At 53.3% G+C, this 24500-nt stretch overlaps 1 protein-coding gene and 1 non-coding gene across 2 annotated transcripts in view; both read right to left on the bottom strand.

Annotated features, from left to right (window-relative positions):
* Window positions 1-1124: 1124 nt before the first annotated feature.
* Window positions 1125-24500, bottom strand: part of Epha10 (EPH receptor A10) — a 37061-nt gene continuing 13685 nt past the window's right edge. Inside the window, exons 6-17 of the mRNA XM_046418903.2 lie at window positions 19310-19443; window positions 15082-15253; window positions 11359-11467; window positions 7397-7458; window positions 7151-7276; window positions 6002-6187; window positions 5483-5544; window positions 5059-5262; window positions 4612-4761; window positions 4180-4373; window positions 3696-3851; window positions 1125-3528 (exon numbers count right to left, since the gene is read on the bottom strand). Coding sequence (XP_046274859.1) covers window positions 3414-3528; window positions 3696-3851; window positions 4180-4373; window positions 4612-4761; window positions 5059-5262; window positions 5483-5544; window positions 6002-6187; window positions 7151-7276; window positions 7397-7458; window positions 11359-11467; window positions 15082-15253; window positions 19310-19443 — 1670 coding nt within the window. The 3' untranslated portion in view covers window positions 1125-3413. The remainder of the gene's footprint in view (window positions 3529-3695; window positions 3852-4179; window positions 4374-4611; window positions 4762-5058; window positions 5263-5482; window positions 5545-6001; window positions 6188-7150; window positions 7277-7396; window positions 7459-11358; window positions 11468-15081; window positions 15254-19309; window positions 19444-24500) is intronic.
* Window positions 23086-23192, bottom strand: LOC124075417 (U6 spliceosomal RNA). The gene has a single exon (XR_006846035.1). It is a non-coding gene; the product is annotated as a U6 spliceosomal RNA (small nuclear RNA).

Here is a 24500-nt window from a genome sequence, read left to right as displayed (position 1 = left end):
GGTCTGTGTTCACTGAATGAGCATATGCTTTGTCAAGCTAGATCAGCAGGCTCACTGCCCGGAGAAGTCCTTCTGGGTTCCTATTCTTGTTCATCTCCCTGATAACTCACACCTGCTGGTGAATACTGAGAGTGCTTCCTGGGTGCCAGGCACTGTGTTGATGTTAGGGTCTTCGGTTCCCTGGCTGCAGCCTCTCCAGGGCAGACTTCAGCAAGGCAGCGCTCCTAGCGTCTCCAACCCACTACTCATTCATTCCCTCCACTGAGAGAAGGGACTGGTTTAACGGAATTAGGAATAGAAGGGAGAACCTGCTTGAGATCTGGCTTCCCCGCAGATCTGCCTGCCCAAAGGAAAGGCGCCCCCTGGTCTGCTCCCATTGCTCAGGACTGAGTGGGCAGCTGGGCCCCAGGAGGGAGGCCTGCCATCCGGCGCAGCCTGACTCTGAGGGGAATGGTGGGAAACACCTTGTCCCTGACACATTGCACCTCACTTACTGGAGATGTGCATTTTACACATTGTGATGTCTCTGAAATCGGCGTGCATCTGCCACCCAGATGGCACGACAGGGTGTGACTGGCTGTGATTTTCTTTCCTAGTGGTACATCTCACACCCAGTGGTATCTTAGACTCAAAGAAACATGGGAAGCAACACTCTCCAGTCAGCCTTATCAAAGAGCTGGTACTGTGACCCCCGTCCCTCCCAGTGAAGCAGAACTCATTTGTTCTGACTGAGCTGCGTGGGAGTGGAGGTGCAGGGTGCTATTGGTTGCTGCCATCCAGTCCCCTGAGCGCTCCCGGTGGCCTGGACCGTGGGGATGAGTGAGGTACCTTCCCAGCCTGTGCCTGAGAACAGCCCGGGCCAGGGAGAAAAGAAGCACTGTGAGCCAACTGAGGCAAAGGCTTGTCCGTCACACGCCCAGGGTGTTCCCTGAGCCCCTGACCACACTGTCCTATCATGTTTCTTAACAGTGTCCTCACTAGACTGTGACATTTTTCAGGGCAGGAGCAAGGTCTGATTCCCCTCCATGCTGGGGACCTGACACATGCAACCCCAAACCAGGAGAAGGGGTGGGAACCCTCCCCACAAGCTACACAATGGCAAAATGATCGCCACTCAAACAGGCGCCAGAGCACAGTTTGTATTTATTTGTCCTGCATTTAGAACCCAAGAAATATAAAAACGTCTCCGGAATTAGTCAAAGGATCCATCTCCCCAGCCCCCTCCCTCCCTGGGTGGGCTCAGATAGGAGTGATGGGGGTTCAGGCCACCTCCCTTTGTCCAGTGACCAAGTTCCATATAAAAATAGATTTTATAGAGGGCTCCCCAAGACTCCAGCCTGCATCACACCAGCAACTGAGCAGGGTGAGGCCGGGGTCATCAGGATTCTGGGATCCCACCCCGCAGCAGAGGGGAGATCTACCCTGGACACCGAAGTCCTACCAACACAGCAGGAGCCCCTCGGCCAATGGCTGGGGGAGGGGAGGGTTTTGACCTTAAGAGCATGACGGACAAGGTTAGAAATAGGAATGAGGTTCCATCTACCCAAGACAGGGTGTGGGCTCCTTGAACCCTGGACTCTGGTCCAGGCTTTCCTGGAGGGGACGGTGAAGGCAAAGACAGGAGGGCACCTGGCAAGGGACCCCCAACCCTGTTAAAGGTAGAGCAATATCTCAGTCCCAGGAGCCCCAAAGTCACCAAGGTGGGGCAGGTGCTCAGGGGAGCGGGAGCTAGGAGTCGGGGAGACTCTGAGGAGGGAGCAGTCGCTGCTGGCAGGGTGAAGCCAAAGGCACTGCTGGGGCCACCTCCTCCACACAGGGTGCTCCCCAAAGATGCATTGCACTTCCAGCCTCTGGCTCCTTCTTCACTTGGCTTCCTGTCCTAGGCCTGCCCCTTGGCCTGCTGGAAACCCCACCTACCTCAAGACCTTAGGCTTCAGCTAAGAAGGCTCTCTGGATACCCCTCAATAAGCACAAGTCAAGAGTGTCCACCTGCCCCTCTCACCCACCTTCACTGCCCCTGAGGGCCCCTGGGCTGGGCACTGGGGGTGCTTTGTCTTATCCTTGCCATCTGAGCTCATCTCCACGGAGCCAGAGCCCTCTAGCAGCAGGCCATGGCCTGTACCTCTCCCACCTTCCTTCCCAGCCACCCTGCCCCTCCCACTCGGCCGGACCAGAGCAGGCATCTGTCGGAGGGAACATGGACAGACTCGGCCTGCAGCCCTGTCTATACCCTGCTCCCCGCTGATGCCCGTGGCCTCACGATCACCACTGCCGCTGGGGGCCCTTCTGATGAGAACCTCTGACTCAGTTCCAAAAACTCCGGCCAGAGTTCTGTGGAAGCCAGAGGGAGGACACAAGTGCCCTGGGACACTAGGTGGTGACTAGGGACAGAGATGGCTGGAAAGGGTCAGGGGTATCCACTGGGCTGCCCCAGAGGGGCATGATGGTGCCACATGGCAAGCAAGTCTCAGAACTCCATGCCAGGCTCCCCCTCAACTGGGTTCTGCCCCAGCTCCAGCCCTGAGTCCCATGGACTTGGCTTTCCCTCTCTGTAGGGGGTAGGCCAGCGGCTAGAGAGGAAAACACATTTCTAAGATTCCTCATGAGCCCCCAGGGCCCCATGGAGAAGACATGTTCCCTTATGCTCTTCCAAGCCAGTTCATGACAAGAATGCAAACAGGGGCCTCTTGGGGCCCCTCGAGAGCACCAGAGCTTGTATGGCCCAGCCTGGACCCTCTCCCTCAGCCTGTCAGCCTAAGGGTGGGCAAGCAGTCAGCTCTGAGTCTGGGGCTTTAGGGTCCAACCCCTGTGCTCAGCACCACTTTTGCCTGCCTGGGTCTTAGGACTAGTGTCCAGAGAGACCCACACACAGCACAGGGAGCTACGGACCCTGCCCCTGCAGCCCAGCCTCCCATACCCAGGCTGCCAAGCAGCTGGGGTCGCTGCTGGGTTGAATGGGTGCCCTTGACTGTGGGTCATGAGTCAGGACCCATGCTGTCTTGACTGACAATGGGTCTGTGGGAAGAGGGGACACCCAGGAAGGCCCCAATACCCAGTGGGTATAGAAGACAGAGGGGCATGAGCCAGGGCAATTTAAATCTACTGTCTCCCTCCCCATCATGCCGTCTCTGCCCTGAGACCTGAATTTCCACCTGCTACTGTCTCAGGGGTCTCCCCCTCATCCTGAGCATTTGAACCTCTTTTCCATGGGTACCAGGTCAGTGAAGTGTTCAGAGGGGAAAGTGGGAGAAGCAGGCAGTGCAATGGGGTACACTGTGGCCCCAAACCAGCTCTGGGCCCAAGAGGAGAATAGGGTGCTCAGTCCCACACGGCTAGAGTGCAGTTTGCCAGGGTCCTTGGGCAGGGCTGGGGGTCAGGCCCCTGGGGCTCTGCCTTGGAAGGGTCAGGGCCACTCACACCTGCACCCCCTGGCCCTGCAGCTGCAGCACTCGAGCCCGCAGGGCGCTGATCCCACTCAGGAGGGCCTCTCGATGCTCCGCCGAGGAAATGCCCAGGCTCACCAGGTCCCTGGAACAAGGGCTGGTCAGATAGCGTCCAGCGCCCTCCCGCTTCCTTCCCTCCTCCCCCTCCCCTTCTTTGGACAGGGCTGGGCCCAGAGCCAGGACAAGCAGGGGCTTCCCATCAGGGCAAGGCAGGGTCTCTGTAACCCCTGGCTTTGCCCTGACTTGACTCACTGGTTGGTCATTTCAGCTGCAGCCTCCAGTGTCCCGTAGCCCGCTGCAGTGAAGCTGTCCTTGTAGCGGCTCAGGTCCAGGGCCTCCAGCCAGGCACCCACAGAGCCAAAAGAGGGGAAGGTGGAGAAGGCACGGTCTGCCAGTGGGGTGGGAGGCCTGGGGAGCAGAGGAGCTACCGTCAGACGGCTGGGACCTGGTGCCCAAACCCGCTGCTCTCCTGCAGAGGTCCCCAAGAATCAGTGAGAAAGGGGAAGCAACTGAGCCCAGCGCCAAGCCTGGCAAGGTTTTGGATGCTCTGGCGGGTGGGGGGGGGGATAGTTCAAGTGCTGGGAGTGTTAGGAAGAGTCTATGGCGGGCATACCTAGAAAACAGGCATAGCCGATGAAGTGCTGGAACAACTAATATCAACTCGGCTTACTCCGTTTACTGGAACTACAAACATGGTGGCGGAGTCTGGCATGGTCGGGGATCAGCAGGAAGGTACCTGGGACAGGCAGCAGTGGCACACGTGGAGGGTTCTGGGTCCTGCACCATCTTGCTCAGGATGCCGTGGATCTGCGAGAACCTGGGCCTCTCGCCTGGGTCTTTCTGCCAGCAGTCAAGCATCAGTCGGTGCAGGGGGGAGGGACAGTTCCTGGGGGGTGGCAGCCGGAAGCCATCCTCCACGGCCTTGATCACCTGGGTCATGGGGATGAGAAGCAGACAGGAGGCTTCAGGTCTCCCCGACACAAGCACACACACGCACACACAGAGACACCATCCCAAGGAGGACTCAGGTGGTGGCCAGGCAGGACAGGAAGGAGGTAGATAGAGAAGGGGGCCTGGAGCCAGGAGGTCAGTGGGAAGAAGACAGGTGCTGGAGCCTGGGGCCAGAGGGTGCGTCACAGGGCAAAGAGCTGAGCCACAGGTCACTCACATCCTGGCCAGACATGTCCCAGTAGGGCCGCTCCCCAAAGGCCATCACCTCCCACATGACGACACCAAAGCTCCACACGTCACTGGCAGAGCTGAAGTGACCAAACTGAAGAGTCTCAGGGGCTGCCCAGAGCGCTGGGCTCCGGCCACTCTGTGGATGGGCAAGCAGGTAGGACAGAGAGGAACAGAGTCACACCCAGGCTTCCCCACCCTGCACCCAGCCCCACCTGTCATCCTCCCAGGTGGCACCCCACCCCCAGCTTCTGTCTCAGGAAAGCCCCAGCTGACCACAGAGTGGTGCCCACTGACCTTTGCTCAGGCCCACAGGATGGAGGGACAGGGTGGGGAGTGACAGGGACAGGGGTAGGGAGAGGGAGACAGAGACTCCAGGGTAGCTGGACAGAAAACAGGAGGACAGGAGGCTGGGCTGGGGGAAGGGAACACTCACCATGGTGGTATAGACAGCCTCTGCTCGGTCCCGGGGACCCCGCCCAAAGCCAGAGATCTTACAAAGGAGGCCACTGCTGACCAGCACACGGCGGGCCGCCAGGCCCCGGTGAACATAACCCATCTCCGACAGATACTTCATGGCTGATGCCAGCCCAGGCAGCAACCCCATCAGCTGTCCGGCCACCAGCTGCCCCTCATGCTGCTGTAGGGTGGAGGGAGTGGGAGGCTGAGGCCAGGGCAGTGCACTCATTCTCTGTGAACTTCAAGGAAGCCGCCTGGTTGTCCCTGGGCATCTGTGTACCCTGTGACCACCAGGTCAGCCTGGCCATCAGGAATAAAGCCAATCCAAGCCCCACCAAGGAGAAAAGTGAGGGACCAAGAATAACATGGTCATTAGTATCCCCAGGGCCCGGGCCACTCACCCTGAGGAAGCCATCCAGGGCCCCATGGCTCATGTACTCAGTGACAATCATCAAGGGGCTTCCTGCACCAGGGATGGGGAACACACACACTTAGTCACCTGCTCCACCCTATGCACATACATCCCACCCCGCAGGACTGCATCTTGACTAGGATGGCCAGAACCAAAACCAAGCTCCCTCATCTGCCACCACCCAGCCTGGCCCTGCATCCCCTGTGCCAAGACACAAAAGAGCCGGTGTCTAAGAGGACAAGATCAGGAGCTCAACAAGTTAGCTAGGAAAGATCATCAGAAGTCCAAGCAATCCACTGCCCAGTGTCACCACAGGGCAGAAAGGTCATTCCAGGTCAGAGGGGCCACTCTGGAGAGAAGCCACCGGAGTCCGTGGAAGGGAGCTGAGAGCCCTTTATGGGCTCCCTCTTGTGGCTGAGGGAGGGGCCTGGAGGAGCACCCCACCTACCCCCATCATTTCCACTCCCCATGTGGGGCTGGGGAGCAGGAAGTGGAGCCCAGGGCCTACCTCGGGTGACCACGCCCTCCAGCCGCACGATGTGGCTGTGGTCAAACTGGCCCAGAGTCAGGGCCTCAGCCAGGAAGCTGAGCCTCTGAGAGTCGGAGCAGCCATCCCTCAGCGTGTGCACGGCCACGGGCAGCTCCTGGCGCCCAGGCAACTGCAGGCAGCCACAGCACAAGTCCCCGAACCGCCCTGCAGGGAACAATGCTCAGATGCCACCCTAGAGCACCTGGCCCAGGAGAAAGTGACTGTGGGTCCCGGTTTGTTTCTGGCCAGGGGTTTGGAGCTCCTGAGTTCAGATCCCAGTAACCTGAGTACTAGCAGAATGACCTTGAGCTTCATCTCTCTCTCTCTTGACCTCAATTTCCTTCTCTGTGAAGCTTCAAAGAGAGGATGTTGCACTTGCCAGTCCATCAAAGCTATTAAAGCCAGCATGACCCTGGACCTATGACAATGACATCTATTTTAACATACTGCCCCTTTCTGGCTTCTGGCCAGCAGGTCTGGTGACAGTGTTGGGAAAACATCAGGCTCTGGTCAGAGTGTTAGGTTTCTCTGGGAATAGAGAGGTGGGGACTCGTAAAAGGCAGGCAGGAGACTGACCCTCAGAGAGCAAGCCAGGCCACTGTGAGCGCAGCAAAGTCCTCACATCAGCCCCATAAGGCAGATGCCACGCCCATTTTGCAGAGGAGAAACCGAGGTGCAGAGCAGAAGAGAGACATGCCCTGGTCATACAGCTTAACGGAAGAGCCAGGACCAGAATGCAGGTGTGTCTGGTCCCATGCTTACAAAGACCCTTCTGCACTTCCCCCACAGAGGCTCGGAGCTACACTGCCCATGGCAGCCTGCAGGGGTAACCCTGAATGGGACCCAGCAGAGAAGTCTCAAAGTGACCTTGAAGACCTGGAGGAGGCTGGGTTGACAGGGTACAGGTGGGGATGACAGAGTGGAGGCAGGGCTTTACAGTGGATGGGGAAGGGCTTTTAGAGTGGGTGGGGTGGGGCTTCTAGAGTGGGGAGGGCAGTGGGTGAGGCACTTCCAGAGAGCTCTACTGGGACAGGTGGGACTTCGAGGCTGGGTGTGGCTTGGTGGGTGGGGCTTCTATAGTGGGTAGGACCCCTGGATGGCATCAAGGCTTCCAGGTGCCCAGCTTGCCTGCTCCCAGGCTCCTCTCCAGTGTGACACTTTTCGCGTCCAATTCCTTGGCAAACAGATGCACAGCCTGCAGGGGGTCCCCACAGCTCTGAGGGTCCAGGAACGTGCGCCGTGTCGGGACTTTGACTGAGAAGGCAAGGAAAGAGAAGTTTGAGAAGAGGCTTCCTGGCTGGGCAATAGCAGCGAAGCAGGGGCTCAGGGGCTCGGGAGAGGTAGGTGGCCCCTCGAGGCCAGGCCCAGACTCACAGTGGAAGTACAGCTCCTCTTCATCGCGGGCGTCACCACCTCCTTTGCCATAGCTGCAGGGCCTGCGAGAGGGATGGGCCAGGCTTTGTTTTGTTGTTACTGAAGGCTGAACCAGGGGTGCCGGAACACAGAGCTACACCCCAGCCCTTTTCTATTTCTATTTTGAGACAAGCTCCTGCTCAGGGTCCTGATGAGGCTGGGGCTGGCCTGGAAATGGCAAGCCTCCTGGCTCAGCCTCTGGGATTGCTGGGACACCGAGTGAGTGCCACCATGCCCAGCTCCACCAGGCCCCTCAGTTCTTCTCACCTCACCAGCACCAAGGGCAGCACCTTGGTGTCCCTTCAAACAGACAAGGTCTGTGCCACTAGGGAGGGACCTTTTTATCCTGTTGGTTTGAAACCTCTATAGCCCTTCCTTCCTCTATTTCCTTTTTTTTTTTTTGCTGCCCTGCCCCCCCCTCCATAGTTGACAACCTCCTCCGCACAGCACAGGTACAGCCCCAGCCCCAGCCCCAGCCCCAGCCCCAGCCCTTCATCCCATCAGCAGTTCTAGTTATTTCCACCTGGAGACGATGAAACTCCCCAAAGGCAGCCAAATCCACCTCCCTAGCAGGAAGCCCTGGGCTGTCCCCACCCACAGATTAGTGAAAAAGCCTGAATAAAGGGTTGGGGTGGGGCTCTTTGGTGAGGCTCTGAGTACAACCCCAGTGTGTGTGGGGGGGGGGGCAGGGGGAAGCAGCAGTGTGAATAAGATGGGAGACTGGCAGCCCTGGCCTCCAGCAAGCTCACAGGTCCAAACAAAGAAGGCTGTTGTGCCCGGCAAGGCACCACACAAACCACCTGACCTGGTCCAGGGCCATCAAGGATGGCTTCCTGAGACGGGCAGCCAAAGAGCCAAGGACCAAGTTGCAATCCACAGAGCTGCGGGCTGGCATTCGGGGCACCTGAGGCAGGTCAGGGTAGCCCAGATAACTCTAGTTTTTATTCTGGAAGCAGAGAAGAGCCCCTGGGCCTGGAGCAGGGGAGTGTTGTGACTCAATTTGCATTTTACAAAGATCATCCCAGCTGCTCTGTGGTCCCCTCAGGAGAGGGCAGTGGCTCTGGCTATGGGGTGACTGTGTCAACGGACAGAGGCGAGAGGGGCCGAAGGCTTGGAGACGGCTGGATGGCAGAAAGGAAGACGAGGAAGTTGCCCAGAGCTCCGGGGGTGCTGTGGCCAAGATGGGGAGATGAAATTTCCCCATTTGACATTTGAGCAGGAGCCAGCGGGATGCATGGGGGGTGGGGGCAAATGGGCAGGGGGTTCAGCAGGTGCCCACAGAGGGTGGAGCCTGACAGGAGGAGCTGGGAGCAAGGCTGAGGAAGCCCAGCAGTGAGAGGCTGGGAGGCTGGGAGGCTGGGAGGGAGAGGGAAGCCTCCAAGGAGGCCACAAAAGACCTGCAGAGAAGTAGGTGGGAAACAGAAGGGAAACTGGGCTGCAGACGGCACAGGGATCTGGGAGAGTGAGGGAGGGGCCGTGACGGCTGGAGTAGGACCGAGGGAGGGAGGGCTTTTCAAAGGAAATGATCAGATCCCCGGTAAGATGAGGCGCAGTGGGCGTGGAAGGGCGCTTGCAGGGCCTGGACCTGGCTGCACGCACTGGCTGCCGCTCCCCCACTCAACGGCTGTGGACTGGGTGGCTCAGGTTTCCCTTTTAATAAAATTAGGATAATAAAATTAGGATACAGACGGCTGGGCCAGCTGGCACCATTGCAAAGGCTTACTGACATAGTTCAGATTCTGAATGACCCCCACGAAGGCTTGGTCACCAGCCCGTGTGGCTACTGAGAAGTGGGGGAACCTTCAGGAGGGGATTGAATGGAAAGAAGTCAGAAGGAGAGCCCTCTAAGAAGATACTGGGACCCTAGCCCCTGCCTGTCGCTCTCTGTGCTTCCAGCCACCAGGAGGTGAGTGGCTTCCTCTGCTATGCACCCCCACTATGTTGTACTCTGTAGCCACAAAGGCCAAGGGAACCAAGGGACTGAAACTTCCGGAGTTGAGAACCAAAATGAACTTTTCCTCCTTATAAGTTGATTATCTCAGATATTTTGTCACAGCAATGGAAAGCTAACTCATACACATGATCACTAACCCTCCTCAGTAAGTATGCATTATTATCTGGGGGAGAGGCAAGCATTATAAGTAATAATAGGTTACAGAGATGCTTGGAAAAAGGGGTAGGACTGATCCTAGCTAGGAGGAAGTCTCTAGCTCACAGGAGCAGGGCCTAGCATGGGGCAGGCTTACACACCGGGTGGCTGGCAGTTGAGGGGCCACTGATGAGGCTGAAGAGCAGGCAGCAGCCACGGCTGGGTGGGCTCTGCAGGCCCAAAGCAGAAGAGCTGGAGGACATATTGGGGAGGGAGCAGTCTTAGGGGAGGGCCAGGAGGCCTGGTGGACAGAAGAGAAGGTCGTTGGCAATAAGGGAGTCAAAGAACTGAGAGGCACAGTGCGGGAGGCGGGTGTCGGGCCAACCAGTGGCTACTGAAGTCACCCAGGGCAGGTGACTTTTGTGCATGTGGAGGAACATCCAGGGGAGGTGAGCAGAGATAAAGGGGGAAGTCTGTGTGGATGCAGGAGCCACAGGGAGTGCAAAGTTAACAGAAACCAGAGGTTAAGAGACAGGCCATGCCCTCTCGTGAGGGATGGGTGAGCCAGGTGGACCAGAGAGGGAACAGAGGTGACAGGGCCACGGAGCAGAGTGGGCAGCACAAGAGGAGGAGAGAGGATGCTGTGAGAGCTGTCGCAGAGCATCTGCGAGGCTGGAGGAACCTGCCTCACACCAGGCCCGGCTGCTTGTCCCCACTGCAGGGTAGTCTGGAGGGCCACTGCAGGCCGCCTGCCTCCCGCAGCATGTGTCTCTGCTGGGCAGCTGCTGCTGTGCTGCAGAGCCCCTGCCTGGAAGAGACACTCCCTGCTCCCCACGTCCCCCCTGCCTCCAGAGCCTCTATGTTCAGAACCAGGACAGGTGCCCTCAGCAGCTGCCCACCCTGCTTCTCCAGCAGGCCCAGCACACGGACCTTTAAGCTGCCTGCTCCTCTCTGCCTCTGGACTCACCTGGTCCAGGCAAAAATGGCTCCCAGACTAGAAGGATAATGCCCTCTCCTGCTTGGTCACTGTCAGTGCCCCAGTCAAGACCATGTACACAGCCAGTGCCAAGTGCATGCTCAGCCCACAGGCAGTCTCAGGAGGCGAAGTCAGGCTGCAGCATGGCTCCTGGCCAGCCCATCTCTCCCCTGCTCCCCCACTCCAGCCTTTGGGTCCACAACTTGCACATTCTCTCATCAACAACCTGCTACCACCTGGGGCCTCTGCAGGTAGCAGAGTATGGCCCTATCGAGGAGGGATGTAGGCCAGTGAGGCCTCTGATGTGTGCAAAAGGACTGGAATCTTCTCTCAGCCAGACTCAAGCTCTACATCCCCCCACCCCCATCCCCTTCCTCTGCCCACTCTCCTGCAAGCTTCCCTCTCCTGGGGTTGGGGAGATTTCTGGCTTATGAGCCCTCCTCCCTCTCCTCCCCACGTCCACACACACACACACACACACACACACACAATTTCTGCCTTTCTTCTCTTTGCTTGTATTCAAGGGCCTCTAGATCCCTCAGGGACAGGGGCTGGGGGCCTCGGAGCGCCTCGGGAGAATCCTAATCACACTGGAGCAGCTGGAACTTGATTCTATCCTTAGTGATGCCTCCTGACATTTAATGAGTTAAGGAGCTAAATCCCCTTCATCCCAGAGCAGCTGAGCTAGCTGCAGGGTTACTGTGCAAGAGCAGCAAGCAGTGGGGGAGGCAGGGGCCAGTCACTATCTATACAGCAGTGTGAGTGCTAATCTTCGTGTGTGCAAAGCAGGTGCAGATACAGGTGCCCGTGGGCACATGCTGATGTGCACAGAGACATGACCCGCCAGGGGTCACCTACCTCCTCCAAATGGCCAGTACGCTCATCACGGAGCCCAGGACGAGGAGGGCTGAGATGGTTACGACGGTGACGACGACTGCAGGGCTCTGGTCCCTGGACCCTGAGGCAGCTGCGAGGAAAACCACGAGGTTGAGGCTGGCAGAGAATGAGGCTCCTGAGCAAGCATCGGGACAGTCACCTGTCCTCAGCACCTTGCATTCAGCACTGCCTCCCAGGAGCAGAGGGACCAAGGTGGCTCCACCACCCACAGTGGCACTTGGAGTCTTTCCTCCTGGGACAGGGCACCTCCCACTGCAGCCCAGCTCTGAGAGGCTGAGAGGACAGCAAGACAGGCAGGGCCAGCCTCCCCTGCTGCCCTTTCAGGAGGGCAAGGGAGACTTAAAGAAGGTCTGTAGGGCCAAGGGCCTCTGCTCCTAGCTCCCTACCCCCACTCAGACCATTACCGACAGTTAGAGCCAGCTAGGGGTACAGCTAGGTGGCAGGTGCTTGCTTAGCATGTGCAAGGTCCTGGGTCCAATCCCCAGCAGCAACAACAAAAATAAAACATTAACAAAAAATAATAAGATCCAACACTAAATGCCCACTGATTTAAGACGCTATGTTTTTGGGGCTGGGGGTATGGCTCAAGCGGTAGCGCGCTCGCCTGGCATGCGTGCGGCCCGGGTTCGATCCTCAGCACCACATACAAACAAAGATGTTGTGTCCGCCGAGAATTAAAATAAATAAAAATTAAAAAAAAAAAAAAAAAAGACGCTATGTTTTGTCTCATTATCTTATTTCATCATCACACCAGTAACAGGAGTCACATCTGAGGAAACTGAGGCAGAGTAGAGGTCTGGGACTTGCCCAAATGCTATGAAATATTAACACCCAATGTGTAAGAACTAATCAGCAGTGAACCCAAGATTTGAACCTGAACTCCAAAGACTCTACCTGACACCCAAGCCTCTGCTTTTGAATTATTTCCCCAAGGGGCCCAGAGGACCCTATCCATCCATCCACCCCTCCATCCACCCACCCCTTCATCCACCTATCCAAAAGTGAACAAGTAAAGTGTGCCCTAGAGGAGTTAGTGCCCAGACCCCAGCTCTACCCTGGGGGAGTGAGTGCCCTGACCCCAGCTCACAGACAGAAGCAAAAATGAAACAATGACAAAGGAACAAACAGGATTCTCAACAGCCCTGGGAATGGTCTTCCGTGGCAGCACCAGGTGAGCCCGGTGAGCCCAGTGCTCACCAAGGCTGAGACATGAGCAGAAGCCTGCGAATTCCTTCCCAAAGCCCGAGAGGAAGGCTTTGCAGAAGGGGTGTCGACTGATCTTGACCTGGAGACTGAAGGCTCTGACAATGCCCTCCAGGCCCAGACGCACACCCAGGTGGCCCCACATGGCTAGGGAACAGACTGCATGGAGGCAGAGGTGGCAAGATAGAAGCTGGAGGCCGGGAGGGCGGAGGGACTGAGGGAGGCAGAACCTCCTTGGACGCCAGGCCAAGGGCATGAACTTCATTCTGAGGGTCGGGGGAGCCAGGGACAGTGGACAGAGGTCCTGCCCAGGGAGAAAGGGACCGAGGGCCTCTGCTGGGAGGAGAAGCTGGGTAGCTGTGAAGAATGGGAAGCACTGAGCAGCCTAGGACTGAACTGGACCTGGGAGAATCCGCCCTGCGGCAGCCTCCGCCCAAGCCTGGGACCAGCAGGGCAGGTGCAGCAAGACAGAGAGCGGGTGTTTCTGAAGGGACAAGTGGCGGTGGCTGGGTACACATACATGTGGAACTGGGACTGAGGGCCATTGTCAGGCTGTCATAGAGGCCATTAGGCCAGGGCCAAGGAGGGCATTGCAGAGCCCGGGGTTCTGAAGGTGAACAGGACCCAGGGTCTGGCTGGTGGCAGAAGAGCAGGGGAGCTGCCAAGAAGTGTTTGAAATGAAGCCTCCAGGGGACACAGGAATGGAGAATGGGACAAAGACAGTTGCAGCAGGCAGGCTCTGGGATGGCGGGCAGGATACCTGCCTCCTGGCCTTCCCTCCCCTGGTGACTCTCATCAAGGAACAGAATACGGCAAACATCATGGGGTGTCATGTTCAAGCTTGGATGACGAGAGACCGTGGCTTCTGTCTTGGGTGTCCCGTCATCCTCTACTCACTGTCTGAAGAGATCTAATGCCATGCAGGAGCCACATTGAGGAGGAAGCCCATGGGGCAAGGCCCAGCATGCTTCCAGCAAGCACCTGCGCTCCTCCCTGGTTAAGCTGTGAGGCAACTGCAGCCCGAGGACACCTAGACTGCAGGCCGGGAAGGACCCTGAGCCAGGCACCTGCAGAAGCAGCCCCCATGTTCCTGAGCCCCCAAGAAATGACACATCTGCGGTCCTCAGGTACTGGGTTGGGGGTGATTTGTTACACTGCGACAGATAATAAACAGTGGGGCAAAGCATGACCCTGCATGAAGACTCCAATTTCGGGTCACAGATGGGGAGACCCATCCTCCCACAGTCAGAGCCACAGCAGAGGTGGCTGGGATGTGAGCAGTCCCTGCTCAGAGAGGCACCCAGTGAGCGGAAGCCACAGCCCTCCTCAGCCAGCAGTCCCGGCTCCCGCCCCCACCACACTTGCTGCTGCCAAACCCAAGCCTACACACTCGGCTCCTCTGCCCGGGCGCCTTCCTGCCCACCTCCACTTGTTTGGATGCCCCACAGCCTTCAAGACGTAGCTCTAATCTCCTCTGTGCAGCACCTGGCCAAGGTCTGGCACAGACAGCCATTCGAGCAAGAAGTGCCGCCTTCTCCCTGGGACTCCGGCTCCCTCAACACTTATCTTCGCCTCCCTTTGGGCTCAGAGCTCTTCCTATCTTGGATTAGAGTCATGTAGCAGGTTGGAGAGAATTATCATCTTGACAGCTGGTGCCAGAATGCCTCTTAGGGGGAACTGCCTTTGTTCTGGAAAATACTTTCTTGAGCTGCTCAGGGTAGATAGAGGTGAGACCCTGAGGGCTGGGTCAGCAGCCAAACTGCCCTGCGTGCCATGAAAAGGGATTTAGGGTGGTGGGGAGAAGAGGGAGAGGGAGGGACGCAGAGGGTGGAAAGGGTAGCCTGATGCCACAGGGAAGCAGATATTTTAGATCAGGATATCTGCTGGCCAGCGCTCCTTGTTTCCGTAGGACCTTTATTGAGGAACAGCTCACAACTAGCCCATTCCACTCGGTCACTTAAGGGTCCAGTGTCCATTTTGTTTTATTGCCGCAATCTGACCCCTCTGGCCCCCAACCTTCAGTGACATCTCCTTCACATCCTAAGGCCTGGTGGAGAAAGGGACAGTGCCCATGGCAGGCCAATGTCACAGGAGGGAAGCAGGAGAATAGGAAGAAGAATCTGGTGGTCATAATGAGACCATGAGACTTATCAACGCCCCCCTCCAAGAAAGTGGCCAGATCTGGGAGAGGATGCAGGGCGTTTCTGCACCATGACAGGTCTGCAGAGGAGGGGACACTGGCCGAGGCAGGCATCATGGCTGTCCAGACCCTTGTCCTTTGAGCCCCTCCAGGACATGTACCCAATCAAATCTATGTCAGTGGACCCCAAACTCCTTCATTAATTAGGCTGATTCCACTGCTCTGCAGGCTCCCTTGATGGCACGCTTCATTCCCGCCCTCTGTTTGTCTCCCTGTCCCTGTCCCTGTCCAGTGCCAGGCTCTCTCTGTCCACACCCAGTCCATGAGCACACACCACTTACCCTCCCCTGGGGTTTGCACCTCAATACTGGGGTTGAAGCTCTGGGCCTCCCAGGAGGGCCCCGGGGAAGCTGCCCGGATCTGGAAGACGTAGCGGGTAGCCGGCTTCAGGTTGGTGACAGTGACCGCAGGCGTCCCTGTCTTCACTGTGGAGTAAGTCTGTTCACTCTGACCCTGGAGAGAACGGAGAAGTGAGGCCCAGACCCGAGACCAGACCCACACACACTGTGGGGAGAAGGATGAGAGGAAGGGGGAGGTGAGAGCAGCAGTCTCGGGTGAGCATGAGTGAGCTGACAGAACCCGACCCTAGAGTCCGGGGCCCGCAGAGGTTCCTCCCAAGGGAGTCCCAGCACCCCTGTCCACCACATGTTCCACTGGGGGTGCTGGTAGCTGAGAACAGCCCCACTTCTGCCTAAGAGAACCTTGAGGGAAGAGCCTCCTTCTGGGGAGGACAGGCCATCAGGGCATGGTGGTCCAGGGACACGCGGGGCCAGAGTCCCGACAGTCCTGACATCACAGAGGAAAGAATAAGAAAGCAAGCCCCACGACCCAGGAGATGAGGCAGGAGAATTGCACGCAGGAGGTCGGCCTCAGCAACTTAAGAGACCTGTCTCAAAATAAAAAGTGGAAAGGGCTGGGGATGTGGCTCGGTGGTTAAGCACCCCTGGGTTCAATCCCTGGTACCAAAAAAGAAAGATGCCAACACCTGCCCAGACCTCATGCTCAGGAGGCTTCCCCTCCCCCCATCATCTGATTTTCACCCAGGTCCTTCCAGGCACAGAGGACAGGAGTAGTATCTTGGTTTTTTTTGTTTCACAGATAAGGAAACTGGGCCCAGCGGGGTAAAGGCTCTCCCCAGCCCCTACTGGGGACAGGGAACAGCGGTGTCAATTACTGATGAGGACCTACTTACCACCAGTCTGTGCGGGGATCCCCGCCAGCCAGAGTCAGCCCTGCTGTCCTTTTCAAAGGTTTGAATCAGGAAGGGTCAGGGTGACGCCTGCTCTTTGCTCTACATCATCCTTCCCCCAGTGCATCTGATAATGACACATCCTAAAGGTGCTCCTGCCCTCCTGTCACCTGTACCCATACCTTATTAGACCTCCTGCCATATCCACAGCCCCTGGAAAAGGCACACCCCCTGCCGATATCCTTGCACCATGGCATTCAGAAATTGGGACTGACTTTGGGCCAATGAGAATCTCCTTTCTGGCATTTGGACAATCCCTGGGAAGAGCCTGGCTTGGTGGCTCAAGCCCACTATAATCCCAGTGGCTCCGGAGGCAGAAGGATCACAGGTTCAAGGCCAGCCTCAGCAACTTAGTGAGGCATTAGCAACCTAGTGAGATCCTGGGGCTGGGGATGTGGCTCAGTGGTGCTTAAGTGCCCTGAGGTTCAATCCCCAGTACAAAAAAAAAAAAAAAAAAAAAATTCCTGGGAAGACAGAGGCAGTAGTTGCAGGACCCAAGAGATGCAGTAAGCTAGGGGGGAGAAGGGTGCAAGGACCCCAACCTCAGCTGCTGGCTGTGCTAGAAAGAAGCCCCTCTGCAGAGGAGGTTGGGCTGGTTTGCAGAGAGAAGCCAGGTGAGGAACACTGAGGCTCCGGGGTCCCTGGCATCCCAGCGGAGCTCAAACACAGCCCCTGGTGTGTTTGCTCTTCTTTTTGAGGGTTTTGTTATCAGCATATTCACACTCCCTGATTAAGGACCTGGGAGAATGCAGCCAGCTCAGCCTGGGACTCTTGTCTACAACCTGATCCCCAAATGTCAGTTCAGTGAGTCCTTTCTGGGGCTGGAGGGGAAGTTTCCAGGGTGCTTAACCATTGAGCCACATCCCCAGCCCTTTTTTGATATGTTATTTAGAGACAGGGTCTCGCTGAGCTGCTGAGGCTGGATTTTCAGTGAGTCCTTTCTAAGCACGTGCTGCATACATAGCTGCTTCCCAGGGCCTTGCCTCCTGTCTCCAGGGTTCCTCTGGGCTCTGTCCTGGCTACTCTTACACACTCCCCTCCTGGTGTTAGCTACCATCACTGTGCTGAAAGGACCCAACCTTCTCTCTCTCTCTCTCTCTCTCTCTCTCTCTCTCTCTCTCTCTCTCCAGCCCAGGGCTCTACCTTGAGCCTCAGACCTATGAATCAACCTGGATGCCCTACCCTATCCACACCCCCCAACTTTTGTGTGTGTGTGTGGTAATGGAGATTGAACTTAGAGATGCTCGCTCTACCACTGAGCTACATCCCAAGCACTTTTCTTTTTTCTTTTCTTTCTTTTCTTTTTTTTTTTTTTTTTTGAGACAGGTTATCACTAAGTTGACCAGACTAGTGTCAAACTTGTAATCCCCCTGCCTCAGCCTCCCAAGTAGCCGGGATTGTAGGTTTGCAGCACCACACCTGGCCTACAGGCCCCCTGAATGCCACATAAGCAAAACCAAGTGCACCCCCTTGCCCCACTCTGCTCCTCTTGCTCTGTGGTTCTCCATCTCAGCCTGTGGTACCCTATTCCCTGAGTCACCCAGGTCAGACACTCAGCAGTGACTTGGGACTCCCTCTTCCTTCTGGTCCCTGACACTCCCAGCTCTCAACTGCCTTCTAGTATTCAAAAACTATTATCTGATTCAGCAAAGAATTCCCACATGTCACTGAGAAGTGAGCAAAGTTCTGACATGTGTAGTGCTGACTCTGAAAGATGTTTCGCTTTAATGAGTTTAATTTGCACCAAGGTGAGAAGCAGTTTAACGGTAGATTACTCCTCAGATTTAGAAGACAATAAATTTTACAGGGAAAAGAGATAGTGGGTTGGGATATAACTTCATTTGTCAAATCATAGCTGAACTGCACCCATAGACTAAAAAAACCACTGATCATGATGGCCTATGACTGTAGTCCCAGCTACTTGGGAGGCTGAAGCAGAAGGACTGCTTGAGTCCAGGAAATGGAGACCAGCCTGGGAAACACAGCAAGACCTCATCACAAAATAATAATCATGATGATAATAATAATAATCCAAGAGGTTTACAAAACCATCCCATGAGAATCACCTAGCTAGCTGGGCATAGTGGTTCTCACCTATAACCCCAGCTACACAGGAGGCTGAGATAGGAGGACACAGGTTTGAGGCCACACTGGGAAATTTAGGGAGACCTTGTCTCAATATAAAAAATAAAAAGAGCTGAGGAAATAACTCAGTAATACAGTACCCCTAGGTTCAATCCCCAGTACCCCCAAAAAGAGATAATCAATTGATTATATGGCATTTATAATGAATACTAAAGATATTACTTTAATAGTATTATAAATGATGTGATAGATACACATCCTTTACATCAATAAAATCATAATTCCTGCACTCGTTATTTTGTAGACCTGGTTATCAAACATTTACCAGCATTCCACCCAACCTAGCAATGTACTCATATGGTCAGACATCTTTTAATTTTCTTATTTTGGTACTAGGGACTGAACTCAGGGGTGCTGTACCACTGAGTGTCCTAGCCCTTTTAATTTTTTTTTTTTATTTTGAGACAGTGTCTCACTAGGTTGCAGATGGTCTTGTTAAATTGCTGAAGCTGGCCTCTAACTAGCAATCTTCCTGCCTCAGCCTCCAGATTCGCTGGGATTACAGGCATGCATCAACGGTCAAGACGTTTTTTTGTGAAATTTGAAACAAAGCCAGGCTGGTTGGCACACGCCCCTCTGGAAAGTTGAGGCAGGAGAATCACAGGTTCCAAGCAATTGTTTAAGACCCTGTCTCAAAGTATAAAGGGCTGGGGATGTAGCTTAGTGGTGAAGCTACCCTGAGTTCAATTCCCAGTACACACACACACACACACACACACAGTACAAGAGGAAGAGGGAGAGAGGAGAGGAGAAAGGGAGGAGGAGGAGGAGAAATTTAAAAAACACGGTATTTCTGTGTTCTTTTCACTTAAAAGCAGTCTGCAAATGGTAGAATTCGACCACACAACATCTGTACCAGCCCCCAGGGAAAGCTCTTTGTCAAAAGAGGTAAAAATGGAGACGCTAATGAGGAGGAAGGCCAACTTGAGGGGAGAGGGGCAGAGCATGGAGTCCAGGAGTGGAGGGGTCAGGAAGAAGAAATTCCAGCCTGGAGACGGGGAAATTGTGCAAAAAGAAAACAGGAAGGGTTCAGCTGGGAGGGGGGCGTGAAGAGCCGAAAGCCGGGCAGGCAAGGGGCGAAGGCTGCGGGTCCCTCCCAGACCCGGACTACTCACCTTCTCGTAGTAGCGGATCTCATACTCCGTGCTGTTGGCCCCGGGGGCTCCAGCGGGAATGGGCTCCCGCCACGACAGGGACACACTCTGGGGCTCCACCCGGTCCCTGCGGATCTCATCCTCCTCCCAGGGTGCTGAAATTAAGTGAAGCGGGATTCTCCACCCAGATCGGCTGAAGTGGCGCAGGGTCTTGGGGGGCTGGAGGGCGGGGCGTGCGGGTGATGGGAGGAGCTAAGGGTGGCTGGTGGGCGGGGCTAGGGAAGGAAGAGGGCAGAGTCCTGGGGCTGGAGACTCTCTTCACCACCTCCACCACCTCTTGTGGGGAAGCACCAACCCTCCTGCCCTGGCCCACCCCACCACCCCAGCTCCCTCAGGGTGGGTGGCTCTAGTCCCCAAGGGGGTTTCTACACCTCCGATGGCTTGGAGACATAAGAAATCATTTAGAAGTAGGGGAGCAGCTATTTAACTAGTCCAAATGTCTGGTCAGTGGAACAAAACAAGCAACGAACTGGAAATGGAAGGAAATTAGCCCAACATAATAAAAGGCCTATATGAAAAGCCACAGTGAGCATCACACTTGGTGAAAGACTGGAGGCTTTCCCCCTGAGATGTGGAAAGAGGCAAGGAGGCCCACGCTTGCCACTTCTAGTCGCCATAATACTGACAGCTCTAGCCAGTATTATGGTGACCAGGAAAAAAAAAAAAGAATGAAAAAGGAAACTCCTGCCAGAGCTTATATAACATGGATGAACCTTGAGGACATCATGCTGCAATAAGCCTCTAACGAAAACACAACCCTGGGGCTGCGGCTGGGGCTCAGCGGTAGAGCGCTTGCCCAGTATGTGTGAGGCCCTGGGTTCCATCCTCAGCACCACATATAAATAAATAAATAAAAATAAAATAAAGGTATTGTGTTCAACCCAACTAAAAAATAAGTTAAAAAAACACTGTAGGATCACACTTTTAAAATATGAGATATTAAAATAGTCAAATTCTTTGAAACAGAAAGTAGAACTGTGCTTGCCAAGGGAAGGGGAGGAATGAGGTGAAAGAGGCACTATCCAATAGATGTAGAGTTTCAGTTCTTCAAGATGAAAAAGTTCTAGAGAACTGTAGCACAGCAATGTACCCAGAATTAACAGTCCTATGCTGTACACTTAAAATTAGTTAAGGTGGTAACATTTTTGTTATGTGCTTTTTACCACAATAAAAAATATAGAGATGTCCAGGTCACATCCCAAGTATTTTAGTCATAACATCTGTGGGGTGAGTCTCAGGCATTAGTATATAGATTTTGGGGGGTGATTGAGCCCAGGGATGCTTAACCACTGAGCCACATCTCCAGCCCTTTTTCTTTTTTATTTTAAAACAGGGTCTCACTAAGTTGCTTAGGGCCTCACTAAGTTGCTGAGGCTGGCCTGTAATTTGTGATCCTCCTGCCTCATCCCCCTGAGTTGCTGGGATTACAGGCATGCGACACCACACCTGGTATAAGATTTTTAAAAGCTTTTTAGTGATTCCAATGTGCAGACAAGTTGGAGAACCACTAGTCTAGATAATGTCAGATGACTGGCACACAAACACACCATACACACATGTCACTGAGAGGCAAGGTCACGACTTTACTTGGCTGTATTTTGAGCCAGGCATGTCCAAGAGCAGAAGTTGGAAAGGCAGAGCAGTGATTGGTACAGGCTCAGAAGAGGTGTTGGGGAGGAATGGGGAGATTCAGGAGCCATCCAAGGTAACTGGCTAAAACTGCCCAGGGAAAATGCTCGAGAAGAGGAAGAGGTTTAGGAAATAAGCCCAAGAAACACATGTAAGAGACAGGCCAGGGCTGGGCCCAGCGGTGCATGCCTGTAATCCCAGAGACTCAGGAGGCTGAGGAAGTGCGACACGGTTTGAGGACAGCCTGGGCAATTTAGTGAAACCCTGTCTCAAAGTAAACAATAAAATAAAGGGCTGGGACGTAGTAGCTCAGTGTGTTCAATCTCTAGTACGGGGCGGGGGAGGAAGATACAGAAAGCATTGAAAATGCACAACGTCACTGTACACTCGTCTTGCAGCTGACTGCCAGAATGGGTGGACGGGGAGCGCATGGGGGTATTTTTACCTATGATAAAGCCAGTAGAACTAGAGTGAAATGTATAATTGTATAATTGTAGTGAACCCCAGGCTATGCTGCCTGCAGAGTGGTATTGCCTCCCATTCTAAAAATAACTTGAAAAATCCTTTATTCCTCCCCTCCAAGTGTCTGACCCTTAAAAAAAAAAAGCAAGGTCTTTGTCAATGGGACAATGCGCAGCCATGACTCTATTGTACATCTGTTTTAGAGGACAAGTGCTTTTCCCTGTCCCCCGGGAGCACCTCTCAGCCTGAATTCACTTGGAGATAGGGACACAAGGTGAGAGGAGTGAAGAAGAGTCCCAGGAGGTGGCTTGGTCCTGTGTAGATACAGATGGGGACAGAGGGAGGCAGAGCCTAGAGATGTCGACTGTGAACTGCATTCATTAAGAGCATCTGATGGCTGGGATATAGAGAGGTGGGATATGCTTCCATTTCAGCACCTCAGAGATAAATTACACAAAAGCCTGATAAGCCTGAAAGCAAAACTAAAAACTGAGCCCGAGCGCTTGTTGGCCAGCTGAACATTAGCGATGAAATCCAGCCAGTGCCCAATAATAAATAAATAAATGCTGGCAATGTGGTTCAGTGGTAGAGCACTTAGCATGTGTGAGGCACAGAGTTAGATCCCCAGCATTGCAAAAATCTTTAAAGATACCTACAAGGAAGAAAGTCATTTTATGCCTCTGGATGGAGAGGATATGATGTGAAGCCAACGTACCCCCCCCCCGGGGGAGCAGGCCTGTGTGGGAAAGATGGCAGAATGGAAAGACAGAAAGAACCTGGCTCACCAAGCTCTAACACCAAGCTTCTGTGAGCTAAGAAATCCTTTTCAGTGAAGGCGGTTGGATTGAACTGTATTGTTATTTTCAGCTTTTAAAAACCTCAAACCAGGTCTGGGGTTGTGGCTCAGTGGTAGAGCGCTCACCTAGCATGTGTGAGGCCCTGGGTTCGATCCTCAGCACCACATATAAATAAATAAAATAAAAAATTAAAATTAAAAAACCTCAAACCAATCCATAGGGCAATTCACACATTCCCCACAAACATCAGTTATCACCTCGTCCAAAAACAAATGACCAGGAAACATCATATGAAAAATATTTCTGAATAAGGGAACCCCAACATCATTCTGAAGACTGAGGAGGAGTCTGTCTTGAAAAGTGGTGCAGTGTGACAGAGGAATGAGTAAGGAGACAGCCTGGAATCTTCAAAATGGGAAGACACAGCCTCCACCCAACAGCGGAAGGCGGCCATAATGAGAAAGAAGGCAGACAGGAGGGAACCCCATGGGAAACCAAACCCGAGAATCTCAGAGGGAAACTGAACACACTAGCAAAACTGAAATGTTTAAGAGAAAATTCATCACCAATACTAGAGTGTTGATGAACCCACAAACAGAATGGAAAACCTAAACCTCTCAGTCTTCGGAACATCAAGTACAAAATAAGGAGAAAACAATAAAATAATATACTGAATTTTTATATATATATATATATGCATATTTATATTTATATATATATATATGCATATTTATATTTATATATAATTTATATATGTATATATAGAGAGAATGTTACACTACAAAATAATACACATTGTTTTAAAGTATCCATGAAATAGTTAACATTTATAAAAAAATTTTTAAATTTAAAAATATGGAATGTTTCACGAATTTGTGTATCATCCTTCCACAAGGGCCATGCTAATCTTCTCTGTATGGTTCCAATTTTAGTATATGTGCTGCCGAAGCGAGCACTAAAAAAATTTTTTTAAATTGTAGATGGACACGATACCTTTATTTTATTCATTTATTCATTTATTTTTTTATGTAGTACTAGGGAACGAACCCAGTACCTCACACATGCAAGGCAAGCACTCTACCACTGAGCCACAACCCCAGCCCTAGTTAACATTTTTACCATATCTTACAATACAAAGAAAAACTCAATAGTTACTAAAAAATGTAAAAGGAGTAAAAATTATCCAATCATCTTTGTCTCACCATGGAACAGTAAAGTCAGAATTCCTCTGCCTGAGCTTTCCATGTTGTCCTGGTTCTTCCAAACAAAATTAAAATAAGTTTACTGGAAATGACAAAACATTTTCTAAAATAATTTAAACCAGACACAGAGGTGCACACCTGTAATCCCAGCAATTTGGGAGGCTGAGGCAGGAGGATTCCAAGTTCCAGGCCAGCTTCAGTAATATAGTGAGACCCTCAGTAACTCAGCAAGATTGTGTCTTGGGTGGGGAAGCAGGGGGTACTGAGAAAAGTAGCTTAGTGGTAGAACACCCTGGGTTTGATCCCCAGTACCAAAAATTAAAATAATTAGAGTCAAAACCACAATATTAAAAGAAAACAGGTATAAAACATACATCATATTCATGACCTTGGATCAGGCAATAGTTTCTTAGAGATGACACCCAAAACACAAGCAAACAATTAAAAAAAATAGATAAACTACAAGCTTTTTGTGATTCAAAGGATACTCTCGGTTACACGAAAGACAATGCACAGCATGGGAGAAAATATTTGCAAGTCACATATTTGATAAGGGTTATATGTGTTGAATTTTGTCTCCCCAAAGAGGATATGTTGAAGTCTTGATCCCTGGGCCCTCAGAATATGTGACCTTACTTGGGAAACTCTACAGAGGTGAAGTTAAAATGAGGTCATTTAGGTGCTCTCTGACACAACAGGAGTTTTGGATGCAGAGACAGACATATATGGGCAAGATGCTGTGAGGACACTGAGTCCTGTGGACTGGATGATTGCTGGGTGACACCACAAGACAGAAGAACAAGGAAGTGTCCTCCCCTAGACCAGTAGAGAGAGCACGGCCCTGCCAACACTTTGATTCTGGACTCCTAGACTCCAGAGCTATGAGACAATTACAGACAATACACTTCTTTTTTGGGGGGTGGGAGTACCAGGGATTGAACCCAGGGGGACTCGACCACTGAGCCACATCCCCAGTCCTATTTTATATTTTTATTTACAAACAGGGTCTCACTGAGTTGCTTCACGCCTTGCTTTTGCTGAGGCTGTCTTTGAACTCATGAC

Source organism: Marmota monax, unplaced genomic scaffold (genome assembly GCF_021218885.2).
Source record: "Marmota monax isolate L192 unplaced genomic scaffold, Marmota_monax_Labrador192_F-V1.1 WCK01_AAM20220418_F8-fsc00008, whole genome shotgun sequence".
In the NCBI taxonomy this organism is placed as follows: Eukaryota; Metazoa; Chordata; class Mammalia; order Rodentia; family Sciuridae; genus Marmota; species Marmota monax.
Note: the sequence above shows the minus strand (reverse complement) of the source record. Positions and strands in the feature narration are given on the sequence as shown.